General features: G+C 41.8%; 2 protein-coding genes across 3 annotated transcripts in view; one reads left to right on the top strand and one right to left on the bottom strand.

Annotated features, from left to right (window-relative positions):
* Positions 1 to 1228, top strand: part of LOC106804815 (dual adapter for phosphotyrosine and 3-phosphotyrosine and 3-phosphoinositide-like) — a 9659-nt gene extending 8431 nt beyond the window's left edge. Inside the window, exons 7-8 of one of the 2 annotated variants that reach the window (XM_014806165.1) lie at positions 572 to 659; positions 982 to 1228. In XM_014806165.1, the coding sequence (XP_014661651.1) occupies positions 572 to 659; positions 982 to 1008 (115 nt within the window). In that variant the 3' untranslated portion in view covers positions 1009 to 1228. The remainder of the gene's footprint in view (positions 1 to 571; positions 660 to 981) is intronic. The other variant, XM_014806173.1, reaches the window with a different exon arrangement.
* Positions 1229 to 4123: 2895 nt separating this feature from the next.
* Positions 4124 to 13547, bottom strand: part of LOC106804835 (protein PTCD3 homolog, mitochondrial-like) — a 29689-nt gene continuing 20265 nt past the window's right edge. Inside the window, exons 2-21 of the mRNA XM_014806193.1 lie at positions 12632 to 12715; positions 12316 to 12361; positions 12113 to 12181; positions 11849 to 11956; positions 11474 to 11597; positions 11113 to 11254; positions 10494 to 10584; positions 9529 to 9589; positions 9334 to 9416; positions 8949 to 9099; positions 8695 to 8745; positions 8167 to 8276; positions 7603 to 7712; positions 7198 to 7276; positions 6769 to 6859; positions 6276 to 6364; positions 6087 to 6175; positions 5549 to 5735; positions 5238 to 5332; positions 4124 to 5016 (exon numbers count right to left, since the gene is read on the bottom strand). Coding sequence (XP_014661679.1) covers positions 4962 to 5016; positions 5238 to 5332; positions 5549 to 5735; positions 6087 to 6175; positions 6276 to 6364; positions 6769 to 6859; positions 7198 to 7276; positions 7603 to 7712; positions 8167 to 8276; positions 8695 to 8745; positions 8949 to 9099; positions 9334 to 9416; positions 9529 to 9589; positions 10494 to 10584; positions 11113 to 11254; positions 11474 to 11597; positions 11849 to 11956; positions 12113 to 12181; positions 12316 to 12361; positions 12632 to 12715 — 1915 coding nt within the window. The 3' untranslated portion in view covers positions 4124 to 4961. The remainder of the gene's footprint in view (positions 5017 to 5237; positions 5333 to 5548; positions 5736 to 6086; positions 6176 to 6275; positions 6365 to 6768; positions 6860 to 7197; positions 7277 to 7602; positions 7713 to 8166; positions 8277 to 8694; positions 8746 to 8948; positions 9100 to 9333; positions 9417 to 9528; positions 9590 to 10493; positions 10585 to 11112; positions 11255 to 11473; positions 11598 to 11848; positions 11957 to 12112; positions 12182 to 12315; positions 12362 to 12631; positions 12716 to 13547) is intronic.

Raw genomic sequence — 13547 nt, 5'->3', positions numbered from 1 at the left:
GCGGGTGGGGGATGGAGGGAGGGGACACGGCAGCAGGTGGGGATGGAGGGAGGGGGACGCGGCAGCGGGTGGGGGATGGAGGGAGGGGACACGGCAGCAGGTGGGGATGGAGGGAGGGGGACGCGGCAGCGGGTGGGGGATGGAGGGAGGGGACACGGCAGCGGGTGGGGGATGGAGGGAGGGGGCACGGCAGCGGGTGAGGGATGGAGGGAGGGGACACGGCAGTGGGTGGGAGATAGAGGGAGGGGATGCAGCAGTGGGTGGGGGATGGAGGGAAGGGACGCAGCAGCGGGTGGGGGATGGAGGGAGGGGACACGGCAGTGGGTAGGAGATAGAGGGAGGGGATGCAGCAGTGGGTGGGGGATGGAGGGAGGGGGCACGGCAGCAGGTGAGGGATGGAGGGAGGGGGCATGGCAGCAGGTAGGGGACAGAGGCTGGGGGTATGGCAATTCACTCAGGCGGGGCATGAGGTAATTCGTCATCCTCAGCTTACTGTTGCTCTCTCGCTGTTGTTATATAAAGGTTCACTTGTGCCAGACGAATTCATTGGCCACCTTCATTATGTTATCAGGTTGGTGTTTCCATGGAGGACTTTCTTCATGTATGCATCAACGGGTGCAGAGGCTCAAGGGTGGATCCAGGCCTTGCGCTGGCAACTGGTACGTGACAACACATCACGGAAGTGCCCGTCGATTGTATTGGGACCGTAAGATTATGTCAGCTTCCCCAGCACGCCTATTTGCGAGTTGGCACGCAGGGGTCGCCGCAGGCACATGCAGATGACACGTGGCTGTGGGTTCCACGACCACTCGTGACACGGTGACTGCAAGGCGTGGCAAGCTCACATTTTCCGTGTCTGATCCATTCGACCTTCACTTGTGCGTCGTAGCCATGCTGGGGTGGGGTCGAACAGCTGCCATGTTGATGTTTATCTATCTATAGTTTATGGCTTATCTGTCTACACGATGTCTTGTCTTGCAGAGGCATCCGCACGTGATGACACTGTGATGAGCGTGTGTGGCAAGGTGTTGTCATGGCAACAGACGATAACCACGCGTGCCAATGCCGCCGATGCCATGCACGGCAGAATGAGAGATTCATGACTCGTCGAAAGGCGCAGAGCAGATAAGTTCAAACTAGAAGATGTGCACTATCTTTTTGAGGATGCATTATGTTGATTAAGGCACCTAGCTGCTGGCATTGTATTTAATAGCAGCTGGTTTACAAATCGAAATCAAAATGGCCGAGTGTGATGAAGATAGTCTGTTTTATATCCCCAGGCACCATGCAGAAAATTGCATTATAATACAATATGCATAATCGTAATATGTACAATATACATAATACCAGAAGTAGATAATAGGGAAGAAGTGTGACTTCAATAAACAAGGGAAATTCGTCATTTACTAGCCTTAGAATACCTACGATTTACTACACGTAACTCAACCAACTTGAGCTCAAATCGTACACAGTACATTCTCCTAGCATCGTGCAAAATCGTTTCCTCGTATACACCCGCAATCCGGAGATACAGACTAAAACGTACGACATGATTCTCCATTCTGTTGCCAGCAAACCGAATGTATAACCCGCCTAACTTGAAACAAAAGGCAGCTACTAACGACTCTTGCACACTCTTGTGCCCTCGGCGATGCGGTGTGGCTCGCTGGGAGATTGGACATCGACGCAACACTCGGCGAGCTATGGCCTATTTACAGCTGGTATGCCCCTCACGCACGCACGCCCACCGCAATCAGCAGCAGCTCCAGCTTCTCTTGCTGGCAACAGAATGGAGAATCGTGTCGTACGTTTTAGTCTGTATCTCCGGATTGCGGGTGTATACGAGAAAACGATTTTGGTTGGTTGAGTTACGCGTAGTAAATCGTAGGTATTCGAAGGCTAGTAAATGACGAATTTCCCTTGTTTATTGAAGTCACACTCCTTCCCTATTATCTACTTCTGATAATACATATTAAATATAATATATAATTCAATTACAATAATGTATATGGTGAGGTGTAGAGTTTTCCCTATACGATAGCATGCACTGTTCGTCGTGCATGGTCTATAAAAAGGACTGGGGCTGGTTTATACACCAGCTCATAGCTTTAGCTTCACCCAACATATATAACTTTGTGTCCCCTTTCTCACTGACGATCTCATTATGCTAGAGCCAAAACGATGCCAAAGATTTTATTTTTGAATTTTGTTCTTTGTGGTTTCTTACAAGGTAAATCTATTTACTTCTTTATTATTTTCAAACTGTACGTGGATATTTATATGTGTTTTAAAGTCAAGTACTAGTAATGGGGATCTCTTTTAAAGTAATGAAGCCATTATTTTATTGTATTTTTATTGATTGATTGAATGTAGGTAATTGATAGCCATATTGCTATTTCGTTATATTTACCCTGTCCGTGCTGCTCACTTTGATATTTTTTATGATAAAGCACCAGTGAGTGGGTCCCACTTTGCCAAGATATGTCAGAATCGCACTCTAGTCGATCGTGTGTTATAGCTCTTCTTATACTGGCTGAAATTTAATTGCTACATTGTTGAAAATCATGTATTCAGTTTTCCAAAGACTTGCAGTTTACCAAAGACACGTTTCAGTGTTGCAAAGACGTTCAGTTTGGTTTTCCAGAGACGTAGTTATGAATTGTCGTAATTGGACAAATACACGGTTAATTTCTTTATGCATTCCTGTAAATTCACCATGTTTATTGCAATTTTTACTAGTCTATAACTAATGCTGTGAACCAACTAGGGCTGTAACGATGCACAAGCCTCTCGATTCCATCCGGTTCTCGATATTAGCCTCTCAATTCGATTCCTTTGATTCGATTCCCAAAATATTGAAATGTTATCATATTTTCATTATTTTGCAATAATAAATTATTAGAAATTGCCAATGAATACTAAATGGTGAATAGACTACAGTCTAAAGAGTATATATACACTGCACAGTCGCTGAGTAACATTGGTGAGTAACACCAGAGCATATAAATCAGTGATTTATATGCTCTGGTAACACTCCACAGTATATAGCGTAGTGCCGCCATCTATTGGAGGGAAAAAGTGGTATCGAAGTGGAATCGAAAATACGGGGAAAAATATCGAGGATCGGATCGAAGGAAGAGAATCTCGATTCGATTCGATTCGATTTCGGTGGATCGTTACAGCCCTAGAACCAACGTATGTCTAAATATATTATTTAAGTATATTTCGTAGGTTCTTGCTAATCAATATTTGCCTTGAAAGCTTCCCTGAAGATGTCATAATGAAGCGTGAATGTCACATGAGTCATTATGGACACATTATGATTATGTGATTCCCCTTACTTGTCATGGCAACGAGTAAGCTGTTTAAACAAATCCACTAGACCCTCTTTGTTATGTCATATCAGACAGAAATATTGCTGTTATGAGTTAAAGAATTTTAGATGTGCGCTATATATGAGCATAATTAATATGCATTATATTTTATCGTCATATGATATTTGTCGTTAATCATTCTAGTGCACAGTATATGCACTGTATTGGTTTTACTGAAAATTGTTTTATTGGGCAACGCCTGTTACAGTTTTCTGTTTGAAGATTGATATATTTTTAGCAGACATTACAGGTTCCTTACAGCTGTGACTGTGATTTTATTGGGAAATGTGTGACCGTATGCTGTAACAGTCTAGTTTCTATCAGCTCAGTGTAGACCTATCACAGCTAGTACAGTCCTCTCTGCTACAGACCTTATAGCTTATGTAATGCTTCATTTCGGTTTTCATATTTTTCTTATAAAATATATTTTAAAGGAAGAGGATCTGGCATTTTCAGGTACAGGGAGTTCGTGTAATTTCCAGCAGACCATACGTGAAATACTGATGTATGTGTGTGTGCGTCTGTGTGTGTGTACCCCCTCAAAGCGTTGCTAAATGCTGTGAACTGACCATTAAAATGGCCTGCGCAGGCCCTTTCTCTCATCGGCGGGTGGAATTCTGGGCCAAAGTGGGAGTGCTTGATATCACCTCTGAATGGCAGATCTTGTTTCTTTAGTTATTGTGTACACGTGTGTATGTGTATCAGAATACTACCAAGTCTGTAATAAAATTACAACAAATACCAAGCCATAATTAGTAAGAAAATGGTGACAAGGTTTATGATGGCCTTATTGATACATCTACAGTGTTCAGTATATGAACAACGCTCATATTACATGAATATAATATTTTATGAAATTACAATGACGCAAATTTTTGTTTTCTTCACAATTCTCAGCTTCACCGACACAGTACAATAAAGACTAGTTACTAGTACAGGTATGAGGTGGCAGCACCTGACATGTCTGAAATGCTTGGGGATCACCAAAGCTTATTGCCATGCCCTACCTAATCGTTTAACAGTTAGCAGTGTGTAGAACTGCGACATCAGACAACTTATTTCTGTAATTGTGACATTAAAACGACCAATTTTTAACCGACATTCATCACTACCGTGCCACCTCCAACTTCATCGGTGTAATCGTTACTGAAGAATCTCAGAAAAGTAGTTCAAGTGCCTCGAACCAATTCAAACTGAACTCTTTACTGCAACAATCAATTAAGCTGACTTACTACACGAGCATGTGAAGTCATGAGCAAAACCAGGCCATAAACCCAATTTTCTTTTCCCTTTCATTAATTTGCTGACATAACCAACTACTCCTACCACGATCTGTTGCCAATAAGTTCACGTGACTTACAACATAGATAATATCAGACCGGGATTAAGACCGGAAGAAACAAAGACCGGGATTAAGACAGGCCTTCGTGTATGGCTATGCTATAGATGGCACCACTTTTTCCGTGGACGTTTTGGAGTGTCTTGCGGACGATGGCAGGTGTAAACGATTAAACTGTTGGCTTTTAATGTGGAGCTATGTCCTATGATGTAACACAGTGCTAGCAGCATCAGGCCTCATGCCGATGGTCATACTGATGCAGACTCCAGGGCGTCTGATCCAACAATATCTATCATTTGAGCTCTGTAATAAAAGAAGAATACCATCAACTATACGGATAACATTTGCAGGGGAAACGACCTGCAATTTGAAAGAAGTAAAATAATGAATAATACTAATAGTGCAACATATTAACAATGTTAAGCTACACTAGAGAGAACTAACATAAATTGCTTTCGTGATTCAAATCTTTAAATTTCTCTATTGCGATAAAATTGCGACAAAGCCAAGTCATCCTGACGTACCTTTCTGAATCCGTCAGCTTTAGCTTGCACGCCACCTGGCGAGCAAAGTTGGGAGTTTCTGGATACCCTATTTCTGAGCTCACCGTTATGCACTTCTGCAACATCAAAACAAGAGTACTAATGAATCGAATTATACAAACAAAAATAGGTTTTTATCAAAAAAAATATGTGAATGAAAAAGATCATTACAGACTTAAATGCTGGGATTTGATTTCACCCGCTTGCCTGTAGTCCAGTGTATGCAGAATGTGATGTGTGAGAAATGGCATCTGTAATGAGAGTGAAAATGCTTGTGGGGTTGCCACACTCACCACAGCCCTGCGCGAGTCTGCATGCTCTATGCAGGCCTCCACGAGTTCCTGCATGACGCGCTCGCTGGGGAAGCCCAGTATGTTGTGCTCCTGTCGCTCCAGTGCTTCTAACATCTCCCACGCCTGCTCAAACATGGCCGCCCGCAGGCAGACGACGATGACGTCACCAACCATCTCCCCTGTCCACCTGGCAGGTGCAGTGTTAGAGTGTAATTCGTTTACAATGGAAATTTATTTTCACATTGTTTCATGTGTAACACTTAATTTTATGAAGCATGCTCTATTTAAGCATTCTCTATGTACAAATTTATGTAGCAACACACAAAAGAAGCATAGAGAGGCATAGAATATGTGCATGCATGATTCACCACTTTGTTAAGTCAATGAATTTCCACTCATTTGAAAAATATCATTTTATTTCATATATGTAGAAAATAAAAAGCTAGCAGCTACACCAGTAACATCACGGACATACGAGAATTTTACAGTAATCTGCACTGAGCGTCTTTAGTTGATAGATGAATAAATATCAACTCACTGAGTTGGTGATTTGTACGTTCGATCTGACAGCTTTGCATCAATTCTTGTCTTGATGTCCCATGCTATGAAGCCAAACCTCTCCATCAACTAAAAGAACCAAGACACAATATTTATTTCCTTGATTTCCTTTCCTTCTTTATGATAGAATCTATTTAATCACAGCTGTGACGACCCCCCTCGCGCTTACCTGGGTATCGTCGAGTTTCTCCCGTCCCATGACGTGCAACAGCTCTGTCAGAAGCATCTCTCGCTGCGTCATGTCAAACATGATCATATCTGTAAGGTTTGAGCAATGCAGGTAACAATTGCATACAACAATTTACACACAAAGCACTCGTACCGTGAAATGCTTACTCTACATGGAACACTGTCATATCCGTAGAGCGTGACCAATTTACGCAACTGCATACAACATTTTACACGTACAATACATTCATTCATATTGTATTCATATTCGTTGAAAAATCTAACATTTACTAGGGGTGCAATGTGCTCCTGATAGCAACCACAGGGGTTGTTTCCACATGCGTTTTGTGGTAAATCCAATCCTCTTCGTGTTGCGCAGAGATTAGCTCCAACGCATCTTTTAGACATTTGCACGTGGACATGAGTACAGTAACATCCTGGGTAACGATAACTCGGTATTGCTGTAATTAATTCTCTGAGGTGACGACGCATACCCGACCAGACTCTAGGCAGGTGCTCGAGGGCACTGTTTGCATCGAGGTTCCTGATGACGTCCATCATGACACTAGGCTCTGGTGTGTACACCTGCATATAAACCAAACCCCCACGATAATAACAAACTCAAACGTTTCTTACTATCCACGCAAATAAAATTTATGTTTGCATACGAACCACATCAAACGATTATAACAAACTCGAAAACCTCTTACTGTTTTCCCAAACAAATCTTGCACCTGTCCTGCACATGAACCATATTCCACAATAATCACAAATTCAACCATGTCTTACTGTTGGCGCAAACAAAACGCACACCTACATACGAACCATACCCCACGATTGTAAAAAACCATAATACATCTTACTTTTCACACTAACAAAACCTGCATCAACAAAACCTATGTATGAGTCAAAGGTTTACTTACATTTGGCACCAAGTCTTCATAATATTCAAACAGCTTCTCAACAGATTCAGTGGCACACAGTAACCGGAAGAAATGCATGCTGCAAGAAGATACACAGGTGAAACAGATCGTTAGAAAGTCAAAACCAGTCCAAAGATTCCATGCAATGGGAATATCTGCATACTTGCTTATATAAGCGCATACTGTTAAAGTTAACAAGCCTATCACGAACACTCTGTGATCTGCACAAGAGACATATTAAACACATGTTTGTTTGGGCTTACACGTGCCATTTTCTTTTTCCATGAGCAATAAGCTTTGTAGTGGACAATAAACTTGAACCTGATCACTGATAAACTGAGGAAAACCATTTGGTTGTGGTTCGGCATGCATTGCTTCTGTTAAAATTACTGTCGTGTCACTCACTAGTAGGTGGACTGCTTGAAGGAATCGCCCAGCAGCAATATGTTGTTGCCCCGGTGTACGAGCCTGTGCACCCTGTAGGCCAGCCTCATGTCACACAGGTGACTGTGACACTGCAAACACACGCGTGCCGACACTTCGCAACACATACCGAATCACGATCACACGAGAAAGCCACTCTGACCAGCAAAACACGTTAATGTTACCTTAGATTACACACACGTGAACATCCCATTATCTTACTAACTTGTTAACATTGTTATAGATAGTAATTTACTTACTATGTATTGAGAGGGGCGAATTGATGTCACGATATTGAATCTAGTGAAGTAGGTCTAAAAAGTGGGTTCGTACAGATTCCGGGAAACGAAAGATTTGGAGCACATCGTCACAAACATCATGAACCGTGATCACATCGTGAGCCCAAAATGTCATAGCTTTTGCACGTCAGTTCACTTCCAAGGTTATGACCTTCCAGACTGGTGATAACCTAACAATTTATGATGATTCTGACGACGGGCCCCTGGGACATCACAGGGTCCGGCCACCATGGGCGCTGTCACTCACCACATCCATCGCTGCCACGAAGAAGTTCAAGTCGCTGAGGTGGCGGATGGTGAGATCTTTGTTGTCGATGTGCTTCATGATGTCATGAAGGATGGTACTGATCGGGCCCTCTGTACAGATGAGAAGAATGAACGAAGCTCAGCATGAGCAACTAAATATGAAAACACTCCATCGTTTACCTGTCGATAGGATCTAATCAATCTTTACTTTCTCTCCAAGGAAAATGTCTTCAGACAATGCGAACAACTAAGCATTATCATACCGTACAACAAGAGCATAACAATACACTGCAGGGATTTAGGTCTCTACATATTATATTAGATAAATCGATATCTTAATACAGATTTTGGTAAACCGTATCAGAGTGCAACCATAATCTGCAGGTGAGCGAGACTTTGCACACGGAGTTAGGTAATGTTCCCAGCAGAAAATAAAGAATGAAAAAGAAGAAAAGAAGCCACTTTATGGGCTTTGAAGTTGTTTGTGATTTACACACTATTTGAGAATGCTTATTCATAACATACTTACTGTCCTTACACCAGGTCATTAGCACGAAATAGTAACTTCCTAAGCTTGGCTCTGCAAAAACAAAAACCATTAAAGACAAAAAAATTCATGCCAGATTTGCAAAGCTAACCACGATGCGTAACGATTTGGTGTCTTGGACACAAACGCAGCAAAACAGCAGCGAAACAACGTACTTGATAGGAAATATTGATTACGATAACATTGATACGAAATAATTACACGTATAGGATTTGATAGCTGAAGTCACTACTAACCGATTCCCAGCCGTTTCATCTCAGCCAGCACGCTGAGACTCTGACCCCTCGCCAGCTTCCAATTGCCAAACTTAGACAACAACTCCAGCACAGCATTAATCGTAGTCAGGTCCGGCCGTATATCTTGAGTTTCCATTTGAAGCATCAGGTCCTACAGAGGGCAGCAACGTGGATGAGAAAAAGGCACCGTCGTGTAGATTTAAAGGCCATGCTAACACGTAGTTTCACATCAGATCACATTATTCATTTGGGCCACGTGGGCACCACACAACTAGGTCCTTCAGAATCCTAAGAACTCAGAGGGAATACTGTGCACAGGTAAATATAAACATTATCCAATTGATATTCCCTGTCACTCTTTTTTTCATTAACACTGATTATTTACCTTAGCAAGCTGCAACTTCTGTTCGTTTCCTTCACGCAGGAAGTTTGCTATGCTCAGTATGGCATTGTACGTGGAGAGATCAACTGTCAGCAAAATAATAAAACTGAAAAAATAGCTATAGAATGATTTCAGACATCAAAAATCCATTATGCCACATACGTTTAAGATACTATAAAAATAAACATTACATTGTACCTTCAAAACCTTTATCCTGCATTTCTCTGAAGAGTGCATATGCCTTTTCCACTTGGTAATACTGAATCATACCAATAATAACAAACATGAAAACAACACAAACTCCATACATAATTATGTTATAACCTCCAAAAGCGCACAGTAAAAATGCAAAACTACAGATTTGTCATCACTTCACCATAACCATCCCACTAGCTTCCTTTCTAATAACCATCATGCTATTGTGTGATAGCTGCCAATGTGTTCAGGGTGCGAAATTAACGGGAGTCCGGAGTCAAATACTCCTCGATTTCCTGCCGGACTCCCTGATTTGACATATGCAGGACAAGGGCGTAGCCAGGAATTTGGATTGGGGGGTCCTCGAGCGAGTAAGAAGGGGGTCTGGTGGTCTAAAATATTTTTTTAGTTAATGTAAAAAACTAGTTGCTTTAATCAAATTTTAGACGCTGTTTTGTTGACAATACTAATTTCTTCTGCAGCTCTACAACGACACCTAACCGACCATGCTGTGTGACTAACGTTTTTTTAATGAGGCCAGGATTAGGCCAGCTACGCGCTTTTAAGAAAAAAAGAAAATAGAGAAAGAAAAAAAATTCCTTTTTATTTTTATTGGGGGGGGGCCTAGGGCCCCAGGACCCCCCCCCCGGCTTACGCGCTTGTGCAGGAGTCGTGTGACTCCCTGAAAATTCTGCCATAATATACTAACTAGTTCTTCCAGAGCCGACGCCTCGCCGAAATTACAGTATTTTATTTTTTTTTCAGCAAATGTTCAAAGAAAAATTGGCAGACGTGTAACCGCATGAATTTTCAAAATAAGCACGTGTTATTGTTTAATATCTTTAATTTTTGAACTTCAGACTGCGGCTCCATCATTTTGCTACGGACTACCTCTTTTTGAGGGTAGGGAGTCCGTTGGACTCCCGTGTTCAACAGTTAATTTCTACCCCCTAGTGTTTCTAATATACCTTGACCATGCCCCTGATTATTAGCTTGTATGAAGTGCAGGTTCTTTCGTCTCCCATGTCCTGAAACAACTGGTCTGCTGGACCTTGGTCCCTGAAACGGAAATGCAACAATGGTTCTAGTAATCATCGCACTATAACGCATTGCTACAGCAACTGGTTGTGCTTATACAGGGAGGAGAAAATGAGCTGGTATTGAGAAAAGGGATTCGTGACAACCAACCGAATTCAGTGTTGAGTGAAGCGTGCCCGAGTGCAGAAACCCAGCACGACATGACTCGACGTGACACAAAACATGACATAACATGACATGACAGGACATAACACGACATGACATGACATTACACATAACACAAGATATGATATGATATACGATAACATGACACAACACGACACACATCGTCACATACAGGTGGCTGGAATCCATGTGGACATGCAATCATTCATGCGAATGCCCCCACAACACACTTATCTACATGAATTGGGTGCAAGTTGGGCACACGACATAAAAGACAACTACACACACAGCGTGCTCACGACAACATGAATACCGACAGACACGGAAAAATCTGTGCAATGATAATGACCACGTTTCACTACGTCGAGCGCAAACAAAACTTACTTCCAGGACTTTCTCACGCCGCGCTCCCGAGCACGCTTGTACCAATTCTCCTCGATGAACTCGGTGAGGGGTGGGTCCTGGGAGTTGTAGTAGCAGAGGATGGCCAGCAGTCGATCTCGTGCATCAGCACTCAGCTTCACCCCTGCATCACAGCATGTTACCCAGGCTACACGTCACACGTGCAATGTCACTAAAACTGTGAATTACACACACGCACACTCACACGTATAGGGGCACACACACACACACCCAGCCGCACCCACAAATAAATCAGGGTATGTATACTAAGATGCTGCACAGTGGCTGTCGATATCAATGACATTACATGAGACAAGATATTCCATGACTCAGGGAAAAATACCTGCCGCCAGACAATCCTGATAAGTCTGATAAGCAACTAGTGGTTTTCCATAGTCAAGCCTCTCTAGGACAGCCTCCTCCGTTGCTCCCTCATGTTTGTATTTTGGATTGTCTGGCATTAGCACCTGCGTTGCATACGTCAACCTTAGTATCCAGAGAGTGACCATCACTCACAGCTATTAAACATTCTATCATTCGTTCACATAATACACAGAAGATACTGACAAGCATTTTGTTAGTTGCAAACGTACACACACACACAAAAATAAAAAATACTGTTTCTAAAAGTTCATGTCACTTAAAAATGCACACGTTGTTTTTTCTCTCATTTGTGTCACTTCCAATAGGCAATTTTAGATAGTATAAAGTTTTGTACCGGTATCTGTGGATCTGCTGGGTTGATTCCTTCAAACAGTTCTGGGTACTGGTTGGATATCCAGTGGGCGGCTTTTCTGCCCGATTCTTTCGACAAAGCGTATGACCGCTGCGTAGAAAATATTACACTGTCAGAAATGCTATGCAGTAACCACTACGCCGGTGTAGTCGCTGTGTGTGGGATTGATGGAATGAATTCCACTTGCATTCAAAACTCAACATACCATTATGCAACATTGAGCAAATAAAACACATCAATTCTTACCTTGGCGATGTTACTGGTAGGTATAAAGAAGGGGTCATCGTGATACTTGTAGTGAGCCGCTGTCTGGTCCTGTGAATGTAGTAAAGTCATTGCAGAACAATCTTGAACGACACGTAGGTAATGGCATAGCAACGAGTAAAATTGGTGAGACATTCATTATATTTACGATAATTTGAATGACTAACACCTATAGATATACTCACTCTTGCAACTGTTGATGCGAGCGCTCTCAAAATATCAGTAGGACCTCTGAAATCCAAATATAATACAAATATTTCAACTACAACTATTAGTATTACTGCTAAACTATGAGCAATACCTAGATCCAACTTACCAAACAATTCATTAATACATCCATAGAAATGACTGTGTTACTTCGCTATAAGCTAGTCTATATGTGCAGCAATAGTAGCTATGTATGATGTAACACCAAATAACAAATATTTCCAAAAAGTTTCAATAATGCAAATTAAACCCAATGGAGAAATACATACATTGTTCAGAATGTTGTATACCTACCTCTCTATTCTGTCAGGTATCACAATTTCTTGTGAATGTTCTGCCACCTCTTCATTTGCACTGCATAGATGCTGTGTACACAACCTGTATGATAAACCAGTGATGAAATCCAACTTCGTGCTTCTATTATTGTTATTTGTAAAATAGTTGCTAAATGACTAATTAGAATTAGAATTAAAAAGAAATTGTTGATTCATGTAACCTTGTAATCTTGCAAGAATTTGTCTTCAAAGTCGAAGAGACTACAGGGGTAGAAATTAACTTTTGAACAAGGGAGTCCAACTGACTCCCTGCCCTCAAAAAGAGGGAGTCCGCGGCAAAATGAGGGAGTTCCCAGTCTGAAGTTCAAAATTAATGATATTAACAATAACGCATGTGCTTATTTTTAAGATTCATGCGGTTGCACGTCTGCCAAATTTTCTTTGGACATTTGCTGAAAAAATACGTTAATTCTGTGAGGCCGTGCTCTGGAACGAACTAGTTAGTATGGAAGAATTTTCAGGGAGTCACACGGACTCCTGCATATGTCAAATCAAGAAGTCTGGCAGTAAATCAGGGAGTATTTGACTCCGGACTCCCGTTAATTTCGCACCCTGGACTATACTGAAGGCAACAGACAGTCAAAATGGATCAAATCAATATACCAACACTGTGGATGACAGTAAAGACACAGAAAGTACAAAAAGTATGCTGGTTCACTAAATTCAACTCAGAATGTCAACTGACTTCAATACTATATTAGAGAGATCCAGTGCTGGTAGATTCTGATATAGTTGTAAAGAGCCAGTTGAATTTTCTTTTTATTAGCCGCATTGTCTAGTGTCCGTTTAGTTCATTTCGATCTAGGTATAATAATGTAACCCAACACCAGAGTAGGACCCCCTTATAATATGTCTTTGTCAATTAAACATCTGAT

Source organism: Priapulus caudatus, unplaced genomic scaffold (assembly GCF_000485595.1).
Source record: "Priapulus caudatus unplaced genomic scaffold, Priapulus_caudatus-5.0.1 Scaffold5, whole genome shotgun sequence".
NCBI lineage: Eukaryota > Metazoa > Priapulida > Priapulimorpha > Priapulimorphida > Priapulidae > Priapulus > Priapulus caudatus.
This window is presented reverse-complemented; position numbering and strand designations above follow the sequence as displayed.